The sequence below is a fragment of the Rana temporaria genome, chromosome 3, assembly GCF_905171775.1.
Source record: "Rana temporaria chromosome 3, aRanTem1.1, whole genome shotgun sequence".
NCBI classification, from domain to species: domain Eukaryota; kingdom Metazoa; phylum Chordata; class Amphibia; order Anura; family Ranidae; genus Rana; species Rana temporaria.
This window is the reverse complement of record NC_053491.1, coordinates 461,912,092-461,927,286: the sequence shown is the minus strand read 5'-3', so window position 1 is coordinate 461,927,286 and position 15,195 is coordinate 461,912,092. Positions and strand designations below refer to the sequence as shown.

The window sequence follows — 15,195 nt, the reverse complement described above, 5'->3', positions numbered from 1 at the left end:
ACAACCAATTCCTGCAGGTCAGACTCAATTTCTGCTGGGAAGACTGGCAGCACCCACCTTGGTAAGGCGGAAAATGGAAGCCACATTAGAAACATAGGGCCAGATTCACAGCAGAGATACGACGGAGTATCTCAGATACTCCGTCGTATCTCTCAGAGTATCTATGCGACTGATTCATAGAATCAGTTACGCATAGATATCCCTTAGATCCGACAGGTGTAATTGTTTTACACTGTCGGATCTTAGGATGCAATACCGCGGCCGCCGCTGGGTGGAGTTTGCGTCGTATTCCAGCGTCGGGTATGCAAATTAGGTTTTATGGCGATACACGATGGTTTTTCGCGTTCGGTATGTCGTCGCTAGTCTAGTTTCCCGTCGCAATTTTAGTTGTCGTTTTACCTGCCCTAACTTTACACAGCCCATGTATGTGCTGTGTAAAGTATGGCCGTCGTTCCCGTCTCGAAATGTAAAAAATGTTTTTTCTTGCGTAAGACGTCCGGGAATACGAAAGTACGCTACGCACGTCGCTGTTCTAAAAAATGACGTCACTTTGCGCAAAGAACGACGGGAATTTTTCAAAACGGAGCATGCGCAGTAGGTCCGGCGCGGGAGGGCGCCTAATTTAAATGGCACACACCCCTTTGAATTACGCGGGCTTACGCCGGAGGCCACCGGCGTAAGTTTTCATGCAAGTGCTTGGTGAATCAGGCACTTGCGATGAAAAACTTGCGGCGGTGTAACGTATCTACGATACGTTACGCCGCCGCAGTTCTATGAGAATCTGGCCCATAATGTTTGAGGAATCTAACTACTCTATCTAGGAAAAATATAATATAGGGCTCTGCCTACCACAAGGCTTGTAGTTCCTTCTGATGTCATGACTAGTGTTGAGCAGAATACGCCATATTCGATTTCGCGATATATCTCGAATATATAGTCGAATATTCGAGATATATTCGCTAAATTCGAATATTCGTGATATTTTATCGAAATGAAATGATTGCGAATTTTCGCTATTGCGAATGCGAAAATAATTGCGAAATTTCGATAACTGCGGTAGGAGCACTCTGATTGGCTCAGAATATTCTTGATATTTTTTCGAAATTTCGCAAAATGCGAATGCGATATTTACTGCGCAATTTCGACAAATGCTGTAGGAGCACTCTGATTGGCTCAGAATATTCGTGATATTTTACAATACAAAATAATTGCGAATATTCGGCAAATGCGAAAGGGGCACTCTGATTGGCTCAGAATATTCGTGATATTTTACAATACAAAATAATTGCGAATATTCGGCAAATGCGGAAGGAGCACTCTGATTGGCTCAGAATATTCTTGATATTTTACAATACAAAATAATTGCGAATATTCGGCAAATGCGGAAGGAGCACTCTGATTGACTCAGAATATTCGTGATATTTTACAATACAAAATAATTGCGAATATTCGGCAAATGCGGAAGGAGCACTCTGATTGGCTCAGAATATTCGTGATATTTTACAATACAAAATAATTGCGAATATTCGGCAAATGCGGAAGGAGCACTCTGATTGGCTCAGAATATTCGTGATATTTTACAATAGAAAATAAAAAGTGTTTTGCATTGGTGGTGATTCTTTACTCTATCCATCTGTCATAGCCGTTTGTCAATCAAACACCTTGAAGATTGAACACGTTCATGCTGCATGCTTTGGACTTTTTTTCACTTCACATATCAAAGACATTTTTATGAAAGATTATTTTTCTATTATTGGGACTATATTTCTTTATATATTTGTTTCACTGTGTATTTCACAAGTTATTTGCGCTTGCTTATTTTATAATTTGCCCACATGTCTTGTCACTAGACATATTTTTTATTCTTGTAGAGCGACTCCATTTTCTGTCTTGTATTAATTTATGTTGTATAACATTTTTGAGTTGCTGCTGTATTCTCCCCTTTTTTTAAGGTATGCGCAATTTTTTCCTTCTTACAAAAAAAAATAATATCAAACATACAAATATTCATAACAGAAACATACACAAAGCCCCCCCCCCCTTTTGCATCAGAGACAATCAGAGTTCTCCTACCACAGTTATTGAAAATTTGCAATCATTTTCGCATTCGCATTAGCGAAAATTCGCAATTTTTTTTTTTTATATTCGGCAACATAAAAGGATCGCCTCAGCTTAGCTACTCGGCCCAGGGTCTCTAATCATACCAGCAATGCTTTTAGACGTCGATAGGATGTGATCTGTTTTAAAAATAAAATTGAAAAAATGCGAATATTCGGAATCGCGAATATTCACAGCGAAATTCGAAATATATCGCGAATACTCGAATATGCCATATTCGAGCCGAATATTCGCAATACGAATATTCGTGAGCAACACTAGTCATGACCACCAAAAATATTGCTTTTTTTTGGGTGATATCCCAAAAGTAACAGTAATCCGTCAGTGCAAAAGGAGTCTGAGCAAGAAAATTCAAGACTCATTGGAGAAATCTTTCACTCAGATGATTACGTTTTAGGCCCACCTTCATGAAGGGTTCCACTAAGTGGTCAGCCACCCACTTTTTCTGGGTAATAGCTGTGATTACCTAAAATCTGTACCTTTAAGGAGCTCAGGCTGTGCCCCAGATCCATCCCCATCTGGAGGATAAATAGTATTTTAGCTTGGATTAGCGAGATCAAACTTTCATCCAGCTGGAAAGGCCATAAATTTACCACAGATCTTAAAGTAAATGCTATTGGTTGATGGTTTTCAGAAACTTTCCATGGTTTTCTGCATCCGGTGAAAACCCTAGCTTCTGTAGCCCTTGCGAATGTAGGATTTCCCCTTGGGACAAGAGATGAAGAGTTACTGGCAGCCGAAGAGGTGGGCAAACACCGAGGTCCATTAAAAGGGCGACCACAGCCTGTGGGGCTAGTAAGGAATTATTGTGATGATGACCAACAGCCTCTTCAGAAACCTCAGGATTAACGGAATGGTAGGAAAAGCGTATGCCAGATGACAGTTCCACAGATTGGGTGAGGGCATCCACTCCCTCCGCCATCGGGTGGTAAGAAAGAAACCTAGTCACCTTGCAGTTGACTGGGGATGCAAACAGATCTAGTTGTGGGAAATCCCACATTTGAGTGATCTGGGTGAAAACTTCTGGATGAAGTGACCACTCATTGGGGTCTGGGAAGTGTCAGGAAAGGCAGTCGGCCTCTGTGTTCTGGAGGCCTGGAAAGTATACGGCATGAAGATCCAGCAGGTTCTGTTCTGCCAATGCCGTGACCAGCTCTACCTGTTTCAAAAGCGGCTGGCTGTTTGCCCCCCCTGTGGATATATGTAGGACACTAATGCCGTGTTGTCCATGTGCAGAGTGACTGGGCACCCCAGAATGTGTGGAAACAGGGTGATCAGCGCCAGGAGTGTTACCCGAGCTCCAAGACATTGGAGACTAGGCCCTCTACCTGCCTTGCATTTTAGTTTGGTGGTGCCCCATCCTGTCCTACTGGCATCTGTAGTAACAGTGATCCAAGGCAGTGGGCCAAATTGCATAGGTGTCTCCTGGCATGTCCACCACCATAGACTTTGGTGCATTTGAGTGGAAATTCTGAAAGATTGGGATAAATGACTTTTCTTCCACTGCTCCAGCAATCCTATATGGACTGGCCAGAGAGGCCAGTGAGTCCAAGGAAACAAAGGAATATAGGAGGCCATGGTCCCCGACAGGCTCATACACTGAGAGGCTGACATTACTGAAGATGCTATCACCTGCTTAAACTTCTCTTTATTTTGGGCAATTTCTGCTCAAGAAGGAATACCGTGGATGCTTGGGTGTCGAAATGTGCACCATTGTATACTATTCTCTGTGTTGACTTGAGCTGGCCCTTCTGAAGTTTCACTATCCAGTCAAAGGATCCTAAAGTGGTCAGAAAGATCTCTATCTGTTTCAGAGCTGTAAACAGCTCTTTCTGTAGCTGGTCTGTTAGGCCTAGTACACACGAGAGGATTGATCCGCAGATACGGTCCGCCGGACCGTATCCGCGGATAAATCCTCTCGAGGATTTCCGCAGATTTTGATCCGATGGAGTGTACTCACCATCGGATCGAAATCCGCGCCGAAATCCCATCGCAATGACGTGTCGCGTCGTCGCCGCGATGATGACGCGGCGACGTGCGCGACGCTGTCATATAAGGAATTCCACGCATGCGTCGAATCATTACGACGCATGCGGGGGATTCATTCGGACGGATTGATCCGGTGAGTCTGTACAGACCAGCAGATCAATCCGTTGGGATGGATTCCAGCGGATAGATTTTAAAGCATGTCTTCAAATTTTTATCCGCTGGAAATCCATTCCAGGGGATAAAAATCAGCGGAAACAGATCCGCTGGATTGTACACACCAGGGGATCTATCCGCTGGAGCCGGTCCGCGGATCAATTCCAGCGGATGGATCCTCTCGTGTGTACGGGGCCTAAGATTTGTTATTTCTGTTGGTTAACATTTTTTTTTTTTTATATTTTAAAATTGTACCTCAGTTTGTCAAAAAAGCAATATTCTTGTAACTAAACTTTGTTTTATTTATAAAACGGCTAAATCTGTGATTGTAGTGCATGTACAAAAACCTTTATATCATAAATAATAACATGTTATTACATTTCCAGCTTAGACCCCGCATCTCTCTATAAAAAGGACCGTCAAACACTATTCCTATTACAAGGGATGTTTACAATTTTTTTTTAAAGAAAGTGTAAAAAAAATAAAAATTAAAGTAAAACAATAGAAAAATAAAAAATAAATTCTGTTGGTTAACCACTTGTTGATCAGTCACTGTATATATACGGCAGCAGGTTGGGTGTATTGCGCAAACTGCCGTACCGTACGGCGGTCCGTGTATGTGACACTGTGGGGACGTGCACACACCCGCTGCATAAGCCCGCGTGTCTCGGACGCAATGTCCCCCGGCAATTCACGATGGCGGAACACAGAGGCAGAACGGAGATCTGCCAGTGTAAACAAGGCTGATCCTTGTTCTGACAGAAGACATTATTATTATACAGGATTTATATAGCGCCGACAGTTTGCGCAGTGCTTTACAACATTAAAGCAGACAGTACAATTACAATACAATTTGATACGGGAGGAATCGGAGGGCCCTGTTCTTTAGAGCTTGCAATCTAGGAGGGAGGGTCAAGTGATACGAAGGGAAATAACTGTGGGGGATGAGCTGATGAAGAAAATAAAAGTGCAGTTGTTAGGTGGAGGCAGGGTAGGCTTCTACGAAAATAAACGTTTTCAGGGATTGCCTAAAAGTAGATGGATTTGCAGATAGTCTGACAGATTGAGGTAGGGTATTCCAGAGGATGGGAGAGGCTTGGGAGAAGTCCTAGAGGCGAATATGGGAAGAGGCGATGAGGGAGCTTGAGAGCAGGAGGTCTTGGGAGGAACAAAGAGGACGATTAGGTTGGTATTTTGAGACTAGGCTAGTGATGTAGCTCCGAAGCTGAGTTGTGGACAGCTTTGTAAATTATTGTTAGTATTTTGAATTTAATTCATTGGGTGAGTGGCACCCAATGGAAAGATTGGCAGAGAGGGGTAGCAGACACTGAGCAGTTTGTAAGGCGGATGAGTCTGGCAGCAGCATTCATGATGGACTGAAGGGGGATAGTCTATTCAAATGTAAGTCAGTGAGGAGGGAGTTGCAGTAGTCAAGGCGAAAGGTAACCAGGGAGGGAATTAGGAATGTTGTGGTTTCATTGGTTAGGAAGGAACGTAGTTTGGAGATGTTGCGGAGGTTGAGGCAGCACGCTTTGGAAAGGTGAATGTGGGGCCAAAAAGGAGAGTTCAGAGTCCAGGATAACACCTAGCACCTTGACATTTGGGGATGGGTGGATGGTTGTGCCATTGCTCTTGACAGAGAAGTCAGGGTAAAAGGCACGTGGGGGAGGAAATATTTATGAGTTCATGGAGATCTGCTGTTCCCAGTGATTGGGAACAGCGATCTCTGTGGTGTTCTAGTGAGCCCATCCCCAACACTGTTAGAACACACCCAGGGAACACAGTTAACCCCTTGATCGCCACCCTAGTGTTAACCCCTTCCCAGCCAGTGTCATTTATAGATTGATCAGTGCATTTTTTTAGCACTGATCAATGTAATAATGTCAGTGGTCCCCAAAATGTGTGACTTAGGGTCAGATTTGTCAACTGCAATGTCGCAGTCCCGCTAAAAATTGCAGATTGCCGCCATCACCAGTAGGGATGAGTCGAACACCCCCCTGTTCGGTTCGCAGCAGAACATGCGAACAGGCAAAAAAAATATTCGAACACGTGAACACCGTTAAAGCAGTAGTAAACCCATCCTGTGCTATTTACACCATATCAAGCTTTTCTACCTTATGACCGAGTTTCACCGTGTAAAACGCTTCCTACCGTATCCCTTTCTATGTAATCTGTCCTTTTCTAATGAATGACATAATCGGCACATGCGCAGTTAGTCCCGTTTTTCCGGCAGGCTCTTCTTCCTGCCGGGAAACTGTGTACATGCCGGGGCTGCGTCATTTCCTTTGGCTGACGTCAGCCCTGAGATCCTGCGATACTCCCTCAATTAGAAGCTGATCCTAACCCCATGTGACTCGCTACGTCACAGGAGTTGGAGCGCAGAGACGAGGACAGAGCCTGTCTGTCTAAAACTAAAATGAGGCTTGGCTTCAGGAACGAACGCGCACGTGCGGGATTATGGCCACAGAAGAAGAGTGAGGGCGGAAATAAAATACAACTGAGACGCGGAAGACAGGAGTTCTATTTGCATAATGTATGTGGCGCATAGCTGCTAAACAGCAAGATGAAATTGCATATTGCTGATTTTGGGTAACAGTATCTGAGTTTGCTACCGCTTTAAGTCTATGGGACACGAACATGAAAACACGAACATGAAAAACCAAAAGTACTCATTTTAATTTTTGCCAGGTTGCGTGCTCGGATAAGGGTCTGGCATGGATTTTTGGGGGTAACTCCACGCATTTTTATTTTTTATTTCTCAATGACTTTCAATGACTTTTATCTGTATTGCTGGGACCCAACAATTCATTAGAGCCGCGAGTAGTTTTAAATGACTTTTTTTCCTTCAGAAATGTCATTTTGTGCAGAGACTGTTATAAACAAGCGAAACATGCGCTACTTTACAGGCATACTATAGACACCCCAGGTACGAAATTTAAAGGAATATTTCACTTTTATTGTTTCACTTTAAGCATTAAAAAAAACACTGCACCCGAAAAAAACGTCTGTTTTTAAAACTTTTTTTTTTGCATTGATACATGTCCCCCGGGGCAGGACCCAGGTCCCCAAATACTTTTTATGACAATAACTTGCATATTAACCTTTAAAATTAGCACTTAAGATTTCACCCATAGACTTTTTACTCCAGGAGTTTGGAAATTCTAGAGAAATGCTTAAATAATGTCCTACAAGTTAACTAAATCCATTAAATTTTTGTCAACAAAAATAATTTTAGTGGACTAAAATGTGGGAGATTTTTGTTGGGAGAAAAGGGGGAGGTCGACCTCTCTTTCCTTTTATAGATTTACCAGTTCCGGTCCAAGGACGTCTTATGAGTTGACTATGACTTTGAGTGGGGATATCTGAATGAAGTTGGGGATTGGTTAAGGCTCCTCAAAATACCCCAGGCAGCTTCACCTCTCCTCCACTCCTCTCTTTCTAGCACCCCCCTCCTGCCCCCCTCCGGTGCTTCTACCAGCGCACCTGTGCAATCGGTGAGCCGGAGAATCAATCGGCCACTGCAGGAAGTCGACAATAGAGATTTCTGGTGACGAGATGGTCCCCAGTCATCTCTATGACCTTTGGAGGCCGGGCGCGACGTTATGATGTCACGCCCGGGCCGGCGTAAATGAACATTGCCGGAGATGCGGCTGGAAAGGCCAAAACCGTTCATTTTTTTTTTATCTTGGCCTTTCCAACCTAGACTATAGACCCCACATCTCTCCATAAAGAGGACCTGTCTCACACAAGAGAAAGTGTAAAAAAAAGAAAATAAAAGTTAAATAAACAATAAAAAAAGTTATAATTTTAAAACGCCCCTTCCCCACGTGCTTGTGCACAGAAGCACAGAAGCGAATGCATACGTAAATCGTGCCCACATATGTTAACGGTGTTCAAATCACACTTGTGAGGTATTGCCATGAGCGTAATGCTGCGTACACACAAATGTCTTTCATGACATGAAAAATTTAATTTTTTAAATTAGTCATTAAAAACGATCGTATGTAGGCTCCAGAGCATTTTTATCAACGTGAAAAATGGGCATTAAAAAATTAGATCATGCTCTAATTTTTCGCATCGTTTTTCACGTCTTGAAAAACGGACGTGTGTAGGCTTTAATGACGGGAAAAAACGTCCATGCTCAGAAGCAAGTTATGAGACGGGAGCACTCATTCTGGTAAAACTAGCATTCGGAATGGAGATAGCACATTCGTCACGCTGTAACAGAATGAAAAGCACAAAGACTGAAAAGCGTGAATCGTCTCTCACTAAACTTTTACTAACACAAAATCAGCAAAAGCAGCCCAAAGGGTGGCGCCATCCGAATGGAATTTCCCTTTTATAGTGCCGTCGTACGTGTTGTACGCCACCGCGCTTTGCTAGAGCATTTTTTTTCACGATCGTGTGTATGCAAGGCAGGCTTGACAAGAATCACGCAGAGAAAAACTTTGTTTATTCCATGACATTAACCTCCCTGGCGGTATCCCCGAGCGTGACTCGGGGTTGGTTTTCAATGCTAAGATCGGTATCCCCGAGTCACGCTCGGGGTGGACGTGCAGCGGCGCGGCTTACCTTTCGCTGGATCCACAGGCAAGTTACTCACCTTGTCCCTGGATCCAGCGATGTCACCGCGCTGTGTGAGCGAGCGGGTCCTCCTTGCTCGATTCACAGTGTCCCCGTGTGCCGCCGATCTCCGTTCCCTGCGACGTTACGACTCACGGGGGCGGAGAACGGCGCCAAATTCAAAAAAGTAAACAAACACTTTACATACAGTATACTGTAATCTTATAGATTACAGTACTGTATGTAAAAAATACACACCCCCCTTGTCCCTAGTGGTCTGCCCAGTGCCCTGCATGTACTTAATACTAATACTAACTAATAAAAAATGTTCTTTCTGCCTAAAAACTGTAGATTGTCCAAAAGTGTCCCTTTATGTCAAAAATGGTTTTAGATCAGCTAGAAAACAGCGATAATAAATTATAATCACTTGCAGAAATGTGCGATAGCGATTTGCGGGGAAATTCGTCATAAATAATGACAGCAACAATTCTGCAACTGAGCAAATTTCAGTGATTTTGAGTTGATTACATTATTGAATAATTTTTATTATAATTATATTATTATTTGTTATAATTATTTATTTATTATATTATAATTTATAATTTTGTTTTAAAAAAAAAATTATACCCGGGATGCCTACAAGACTCTTGCTTGGTCAGATTTAAGTGAGTTATTTCTAAAAATTACAGGCCTACAGTATAAAACGCCAAATTTCCTTGCAAAATAATTGTACCGCTTTTGGTACATAATTCCAGACAGAATCATACCGCCAGGGAGGTTAAAAACGGCCGTGTGTACGTGGCATTAGAGCAAGAGCAACAATTCTAGCCCAAGAACTCCTCTGCCACTCTAAATTGGTAACCTGTAAAAAATTAAAGCGTCGCCTAGTATGGCACAACTACGAACCTACCAACACATGGCCGTCCACCTAAACTGACAGTTCTGTGGGTGGAGATAGGGGCAATGCTAGATCACATATATGCTGCCATGTTGACATCAGGAAAAATCTTTATAAATTTACAATGTTATATGCAAAATACATTTTGTTGGGTGAATTTAGCTAAAATATTGCAACAATTTCTCTGAAAGTAAAGGGAAGCTGTTGGAAAATAATGTTTCTGGTGAAATTTTTTTAAATAGGTCAATTAATTAACCCTGATTTTACTGGCAGGTGTGGACCCGGCCTTTGTGTTTCTGCTCTTCATCCTCGTTGCAAGCTTCCTTATTTCTGGAGGATCACTCGCCTTCTACATAAGGTACGGCATTGCTGTCTCCTATGACAGCTTACTTAAAGTATGTATATGTGTGTGCGCAAGAGATGTTCCTGGTCCATAGTCAACAGGGGAATAAAGGTTTATGCCTCGTACACACGAACATTTTTCTCGGCAGGAAAAAACGACGTTTTTCTCGACGCGATTCCTCTCCAGCCTGACTGCATACACACGTTCATGCAAAAAAAGTCAGGGCATGTCACCGCTGACATCCGCGGCTCCATAGAGGAGCACGGAGCGCCCGTACAGGTCCACAAAAAAAAAAACTGACAGGCGGACCTGTACAGACGCTCAATGTGAAAGAGCCCTAAGTCTTTATTACCATGGGATCCTTACATGATCTCTTAACAATAAACAAAACACAGGAAGAGAACCAGAGTACTTTATTGGGACCTGGAGGGGGTCTCTCTGATGGACACAGAGAGGGCCTCTATTAGAGAGTCTGTTAGAAAGAGCCCCCAGACATACTACAGACATGATACAGGAGATGGTCAGAGACCACAGACCTAGTACAGGAGACGGTCAGAGACTGCAGGCTTAGTACAGGAGACAATCAGAGACTGCAGACATAATACAGGAGATGGTCAGAGACTGCAGACACAGTACAGGAGAAGATCAGACTGCAGACACAGTACAGGAGATGATCAGAGACTGCAGACATAGTACAGGAGATGTTCAGAGACTGCAGACATAGTACTTAGGGGTGTACTCACTTTTGTTGCAAGTGTTTTAGACATTTATGGCTGTGTGTTGAATTATTTTGAGGGGACAGCAAATTTACACTGTTATACAAGCTGTACACTCACTACTTTACATTGTAGCAAAGTGTAATTTCTTTTGTGTTGTCACATGAAAAGATAGAATTAAATATTTACAATATATAAATACAGTATGGCCTGGATTCACAAAGGAGTTACGACGGCGTATCTCCAGATACGCCGTCGTAACTCTGAGTGTGAGGCGTCGCATCTCCGCGCCTGATTCATAGAATCAGATACGCCTCACAGTTGCCTAGATACGAGCGGCATAAGTCTCTTACGCCGTCGTATCTTAGGGTGCATATTTATGCTGGCCGCTAGGGGCGCTTCCATATATTTCCACGTAGAATATGCAAATTAGCTAGATACGCCGATTCACTAACGTACGTGCGCCCGGCGTATCAAGATACGTTGTTTACGTAAGGCGTCGGACCGGCGTAAAGTTACCCCTCATAAAGAAGGGGTAAGTCATGTTAGGTATGGACGTCGGAAACGTCCGAACAGCGTCGTATTTTACGTCGTTTGCGTAAGTCGTCCGTGAATGGGGCTGGGCGTAGGTTACGTTCACGTCACCTAAGCATTGAGCGGGCGTAATTTACTTAAAAAATTTGACGTGATACTGAGCGTGCGCGTGCATGCGCCGTTCGTTTGGCCATGCATCTACATGGGGTCACGCTTAATTTAAATACATCACGCCCACGACCTGCCTACTTTGAAATACGGGCGCTTACGCCGGCCCATTTACGCTACGCCGCCGTAACTTAGGACGCAAGTGCTTTGTGAATACTGCACTTGCCTCTTTAAGTTGCGGCGGCATAGCGTAAAGAAGATACGCTATGCCCACACAAAGTTACGCTGCCCTATGTGAATCTGGGCCTATATATATATATATATATATATATATATACAGGGCTTTTTTTCAGGGGGAACTTGGTGGAACTCAGTTCCACCACCTCTGGCTCAGACCCTTTGGTGCCTGCTCACCACAATCACGTGTAAACCCAGAAGTCTGGTTTCTGTGTTTACAAGTGACAGTTCTGCACTCTGCATGTAATGCAATCCTGGTATTTAATGCCCCTTTAAGACCCCCGTACTGTTTGTGAAATTTGACTGACCACACCCACTATTTGATGTGATTTGGAGGGTGGGTGTAGTAGGGGGTGGGGTTTTGTGGGGTCATGGTTAAGTTCCAGCACCTATTTGAGAAAAAAAGCCCTGTGTATATATATATATATATATATATATATATATATATATATATATATATATATATATATATACACACACAGCTTTGGGGTGGACATCCTAATGCAATAAGCTGTGCACACCTATAGATGAAAGCATAGTAAACAACCAAAATAGAAAATGGATAGCAATGTTGAGGAATAAAAATTGAGGTCATTTCTGGGGACAAATTATTTCCTATGGCAGATCTTCGAGACGGGCAACTTAGAACTGAATATTACAACAATGTGCATGCCAGAAAAAGCTCACATGTCAAATTATTGAATAATTTTATCATTTCAATCTTGTGCATTTTTGTTTTATTTCAGGAGAAGGCTTCAGCAAGCAAAACTTATGAGAGGTCCCAATAAAATTATCCTAAACTTGGAGGACGTGGTATTTATCCACACACAGAGCAAAAAGGTTAGAACTCAATGGCTAGAGGGAGGTTCATGAAATGGGGGGAAAGAAGTCATCAATCCATTGATAGTGTTTCCTGTTTGGTCAAAGCTCAGTCAAACCCACTAGGAACAAACTCGCCAATCTGACAAAACAGATAGGACCCACTGTACCCATCTTAACCGCTTGCCGACCGGCTCACGAACGTATACATCGGCAGAATGACACGGCTGCGCAAAGCAACATATATATACGTCGCTTTGAATTTCGCGCCATGCAGATGCAATTCAGTGCATATTTGCTCACATTTAGCAGATGGCTATGCCTGCAAAATTAAGCCGATTGGCTCAGTTAAAGCACCTCCTATTTTCAATCTACACCTACCTCCTTCATGGGTCAGCTGATAGCCTCCCATGGCTTTCAAAATCATTTCTACATCAACGACACCCAAAGCTATCTCTCCACCCCTCAGCTCACTCCATCAATCTCCTCACGCATCAGTAACTTAAAGCGGTGGTTCACCCTGCTGAACAACATTTCAGCATAAAATTCGGCATTGTAGCGCGAGCTACAGTATGCCGGTCTTACATTTTTTATCCCTGTACTCACTGTTTAATAGTACATTGAAGATTCCGTCTGCCGCGGGGAATGGGCGTTCCTAGCAAGAGGGAGGGTGATTGACGGCCGACTCTGGCACGTCACGCTCCCCGAAGACAGCCGGAGTAGGTCTCGGCTCTTCACGGCGCCTGCGCACAGGCTATGCGCAGGCGCCGTGAAGAGCCAAGCCTATTTCGGCTATTTCCGGAGAAGCGTGACGCGCCAGAGCCGGCCGTCAATCACTTTCCGTCTGGATTGGAACGCCCATTCCCCGTGGGCAGACGGAATCGTCTAGGTAGGATTAAACAGTGAGTACGGGGATAAAAAATGTAAGACCGGCATACTGTAGCTCGCGCTACGATGCCAAATTTTATGCTAGAATAAAAAATTATTTTTTTTTTTTTTTTAATAGGGTGAACCCCCGCTTTAATAAATGACATCTATCTGGATGTCACACTACTTCCTCAAACTTAGAAAAGTATAGTGATTTTTGTAACTTTTACGTTCAGGTAAGCCTAAAATAAGGTTTACCTGTAGGTAAAAAAAATATCTCCTAAACCGTAAAAGGATATTCCCCTCACAGCGCTGGAGCTGTGATACCCGGAAGACACGCCGAGGCAACATGTCAGCTACCTCGGCATGGACCAGGCGAGTTACAGACACTTCGTTCTAAGGTAAGTATTTCATAATGAGCTAGTATGCGGTGCATACTAGCTCATTATGCCTTTTGTCTTACAGGTGAGTAAAAAAAATTTGGGGCTATACAACCACTTTAACTTGTCCAAAACCAAGCTCATAATTTCTTCCCCCACGTGCCCCTTCCACTGACTTCTCTGTCATGAGCAATGGCACAACTATCCACCCATCCCCACATGCCAGTGTGCTAGGTGTTATCCTGGACTCTGAACTCTCCTTTCAACCCCACATCCAATCAAAGGCTTGCTGCCTCAACCTCGGCAACATCTCTAAAATACGTCCCATCCTAGCCAATGAAACCACAAAGCTCCTGATTTACTCCCTGGTCATCTCCCGCCTCAACTACTGCAACTCCCTCCTCATTGGCTTACCTCTACTTAGGCTCCCCCCCCTTCAGTCCATCATGAATGCTGCTGCCAGACTCATCTACCTTACAAATGGCTCAGTGTCTGCTACCCCTCTCTGCCAATCTCTCTATTGGCTCGCACTCACCCAACAAATTAAATTCAAAATACTAACAATAACCTACAAATCCATCCACAAATCTGCCCCCAGCTACATCACTAACCTAGTCTCTAAATACCAACCAAATCGTCCTCTTTGTTCCTCCCAAGACCTCCTGCTCTCTAGCTCCCTCGTCACCTCCTCCAATACTCACCTCCTCCAATACTCACCTCCTGAGCCTCCCCCACCCTTTGGAATTCCCTACCCCAATCTGTATGACAATCTCCAACTCCATCTACTTTTAGGTGATCCTTGAAAACGTTTCTCTTCAGAGAAGCCTATCCTGCCTCTACCTATCAACTGTACTTTGAGTTTTTTCTGTCAACAGCCACACGCCATATGCGATCAAGAAGTTTGAATTGTATTGTAACTGTACTGTCTGCCCTAATGTTGTAAAGCACTGCACAAACTTTTGGCGCTATATAAATCCTGTGTAGCGCCTGTGTACTTTCGTACAGGTGCTATATTTGAATTTAGTGGGGGAATGAGTGAGTTATGTTGCTCTCGTTCTTTAATTTGTTGAATTTGGCTGTCGCCAAATCTGGATTGTCCTGTGGGTCAGTCTGTGCCCCAGAGATGCAATCTCATCTCTGGGCGGCAGGTGGTGCCAGAGGGGGTCTAGGCGGAGCCGCTTCTTGTCAGCAGCCAATTGGAGGAGTTTTCCCTCGCGGGGTTTTTCTGCGGCGGAGGCCGTTGTTCGGGGCTCTTTCCCGCGGGTTCCTGGTTCCAGGTGCGGCACCCACCTTTAGGGTGTGTGCACATCACGGGCCCCACCGCTATGGCCTACCAGGCCGGGGTCGCGTGCTACGCGGAGTTCCTGACTCTGGGCTCTCATAGCCCGGAGCAACTGATGCTGCCAGGGGACCCAAGTGACTTACTGGGTTCCCATACCTATTGAGAAGATCCCAAGCTGGGTGCTGTTC

The 15,195-nt window shown here is 44.0% G+C and overlaps 1 protein-coding gene across 3 annotated transcripts in view; it reads left to right on the top strand.

Moving 5' to 3' along the window:
* Positions 1-15,195, top strand: part of GUCY2D (guanylate cyclase 2D, retinal) — a 121,860-nt gene that overhangs the window by 49,427 nt on the left and 57,238 nt on the right. For all 3 annotated transcript variants that reach the window (XM_040346784.1, XM_040346782.1, XM_040346785.1), the window contains exons 5-6: positions 9,995-10,079; positions 12,406-12,499. In XM_040346784.1, the coding sequence (XP_040202718.1) occupies positions 9,995-10,079; positions 12,406-12,499 (179 nt within the window). The remainder of the gene's footprint in view (positions 1-9,994; positions 10,080-12,405; positions 12,500-15,195) is intronic.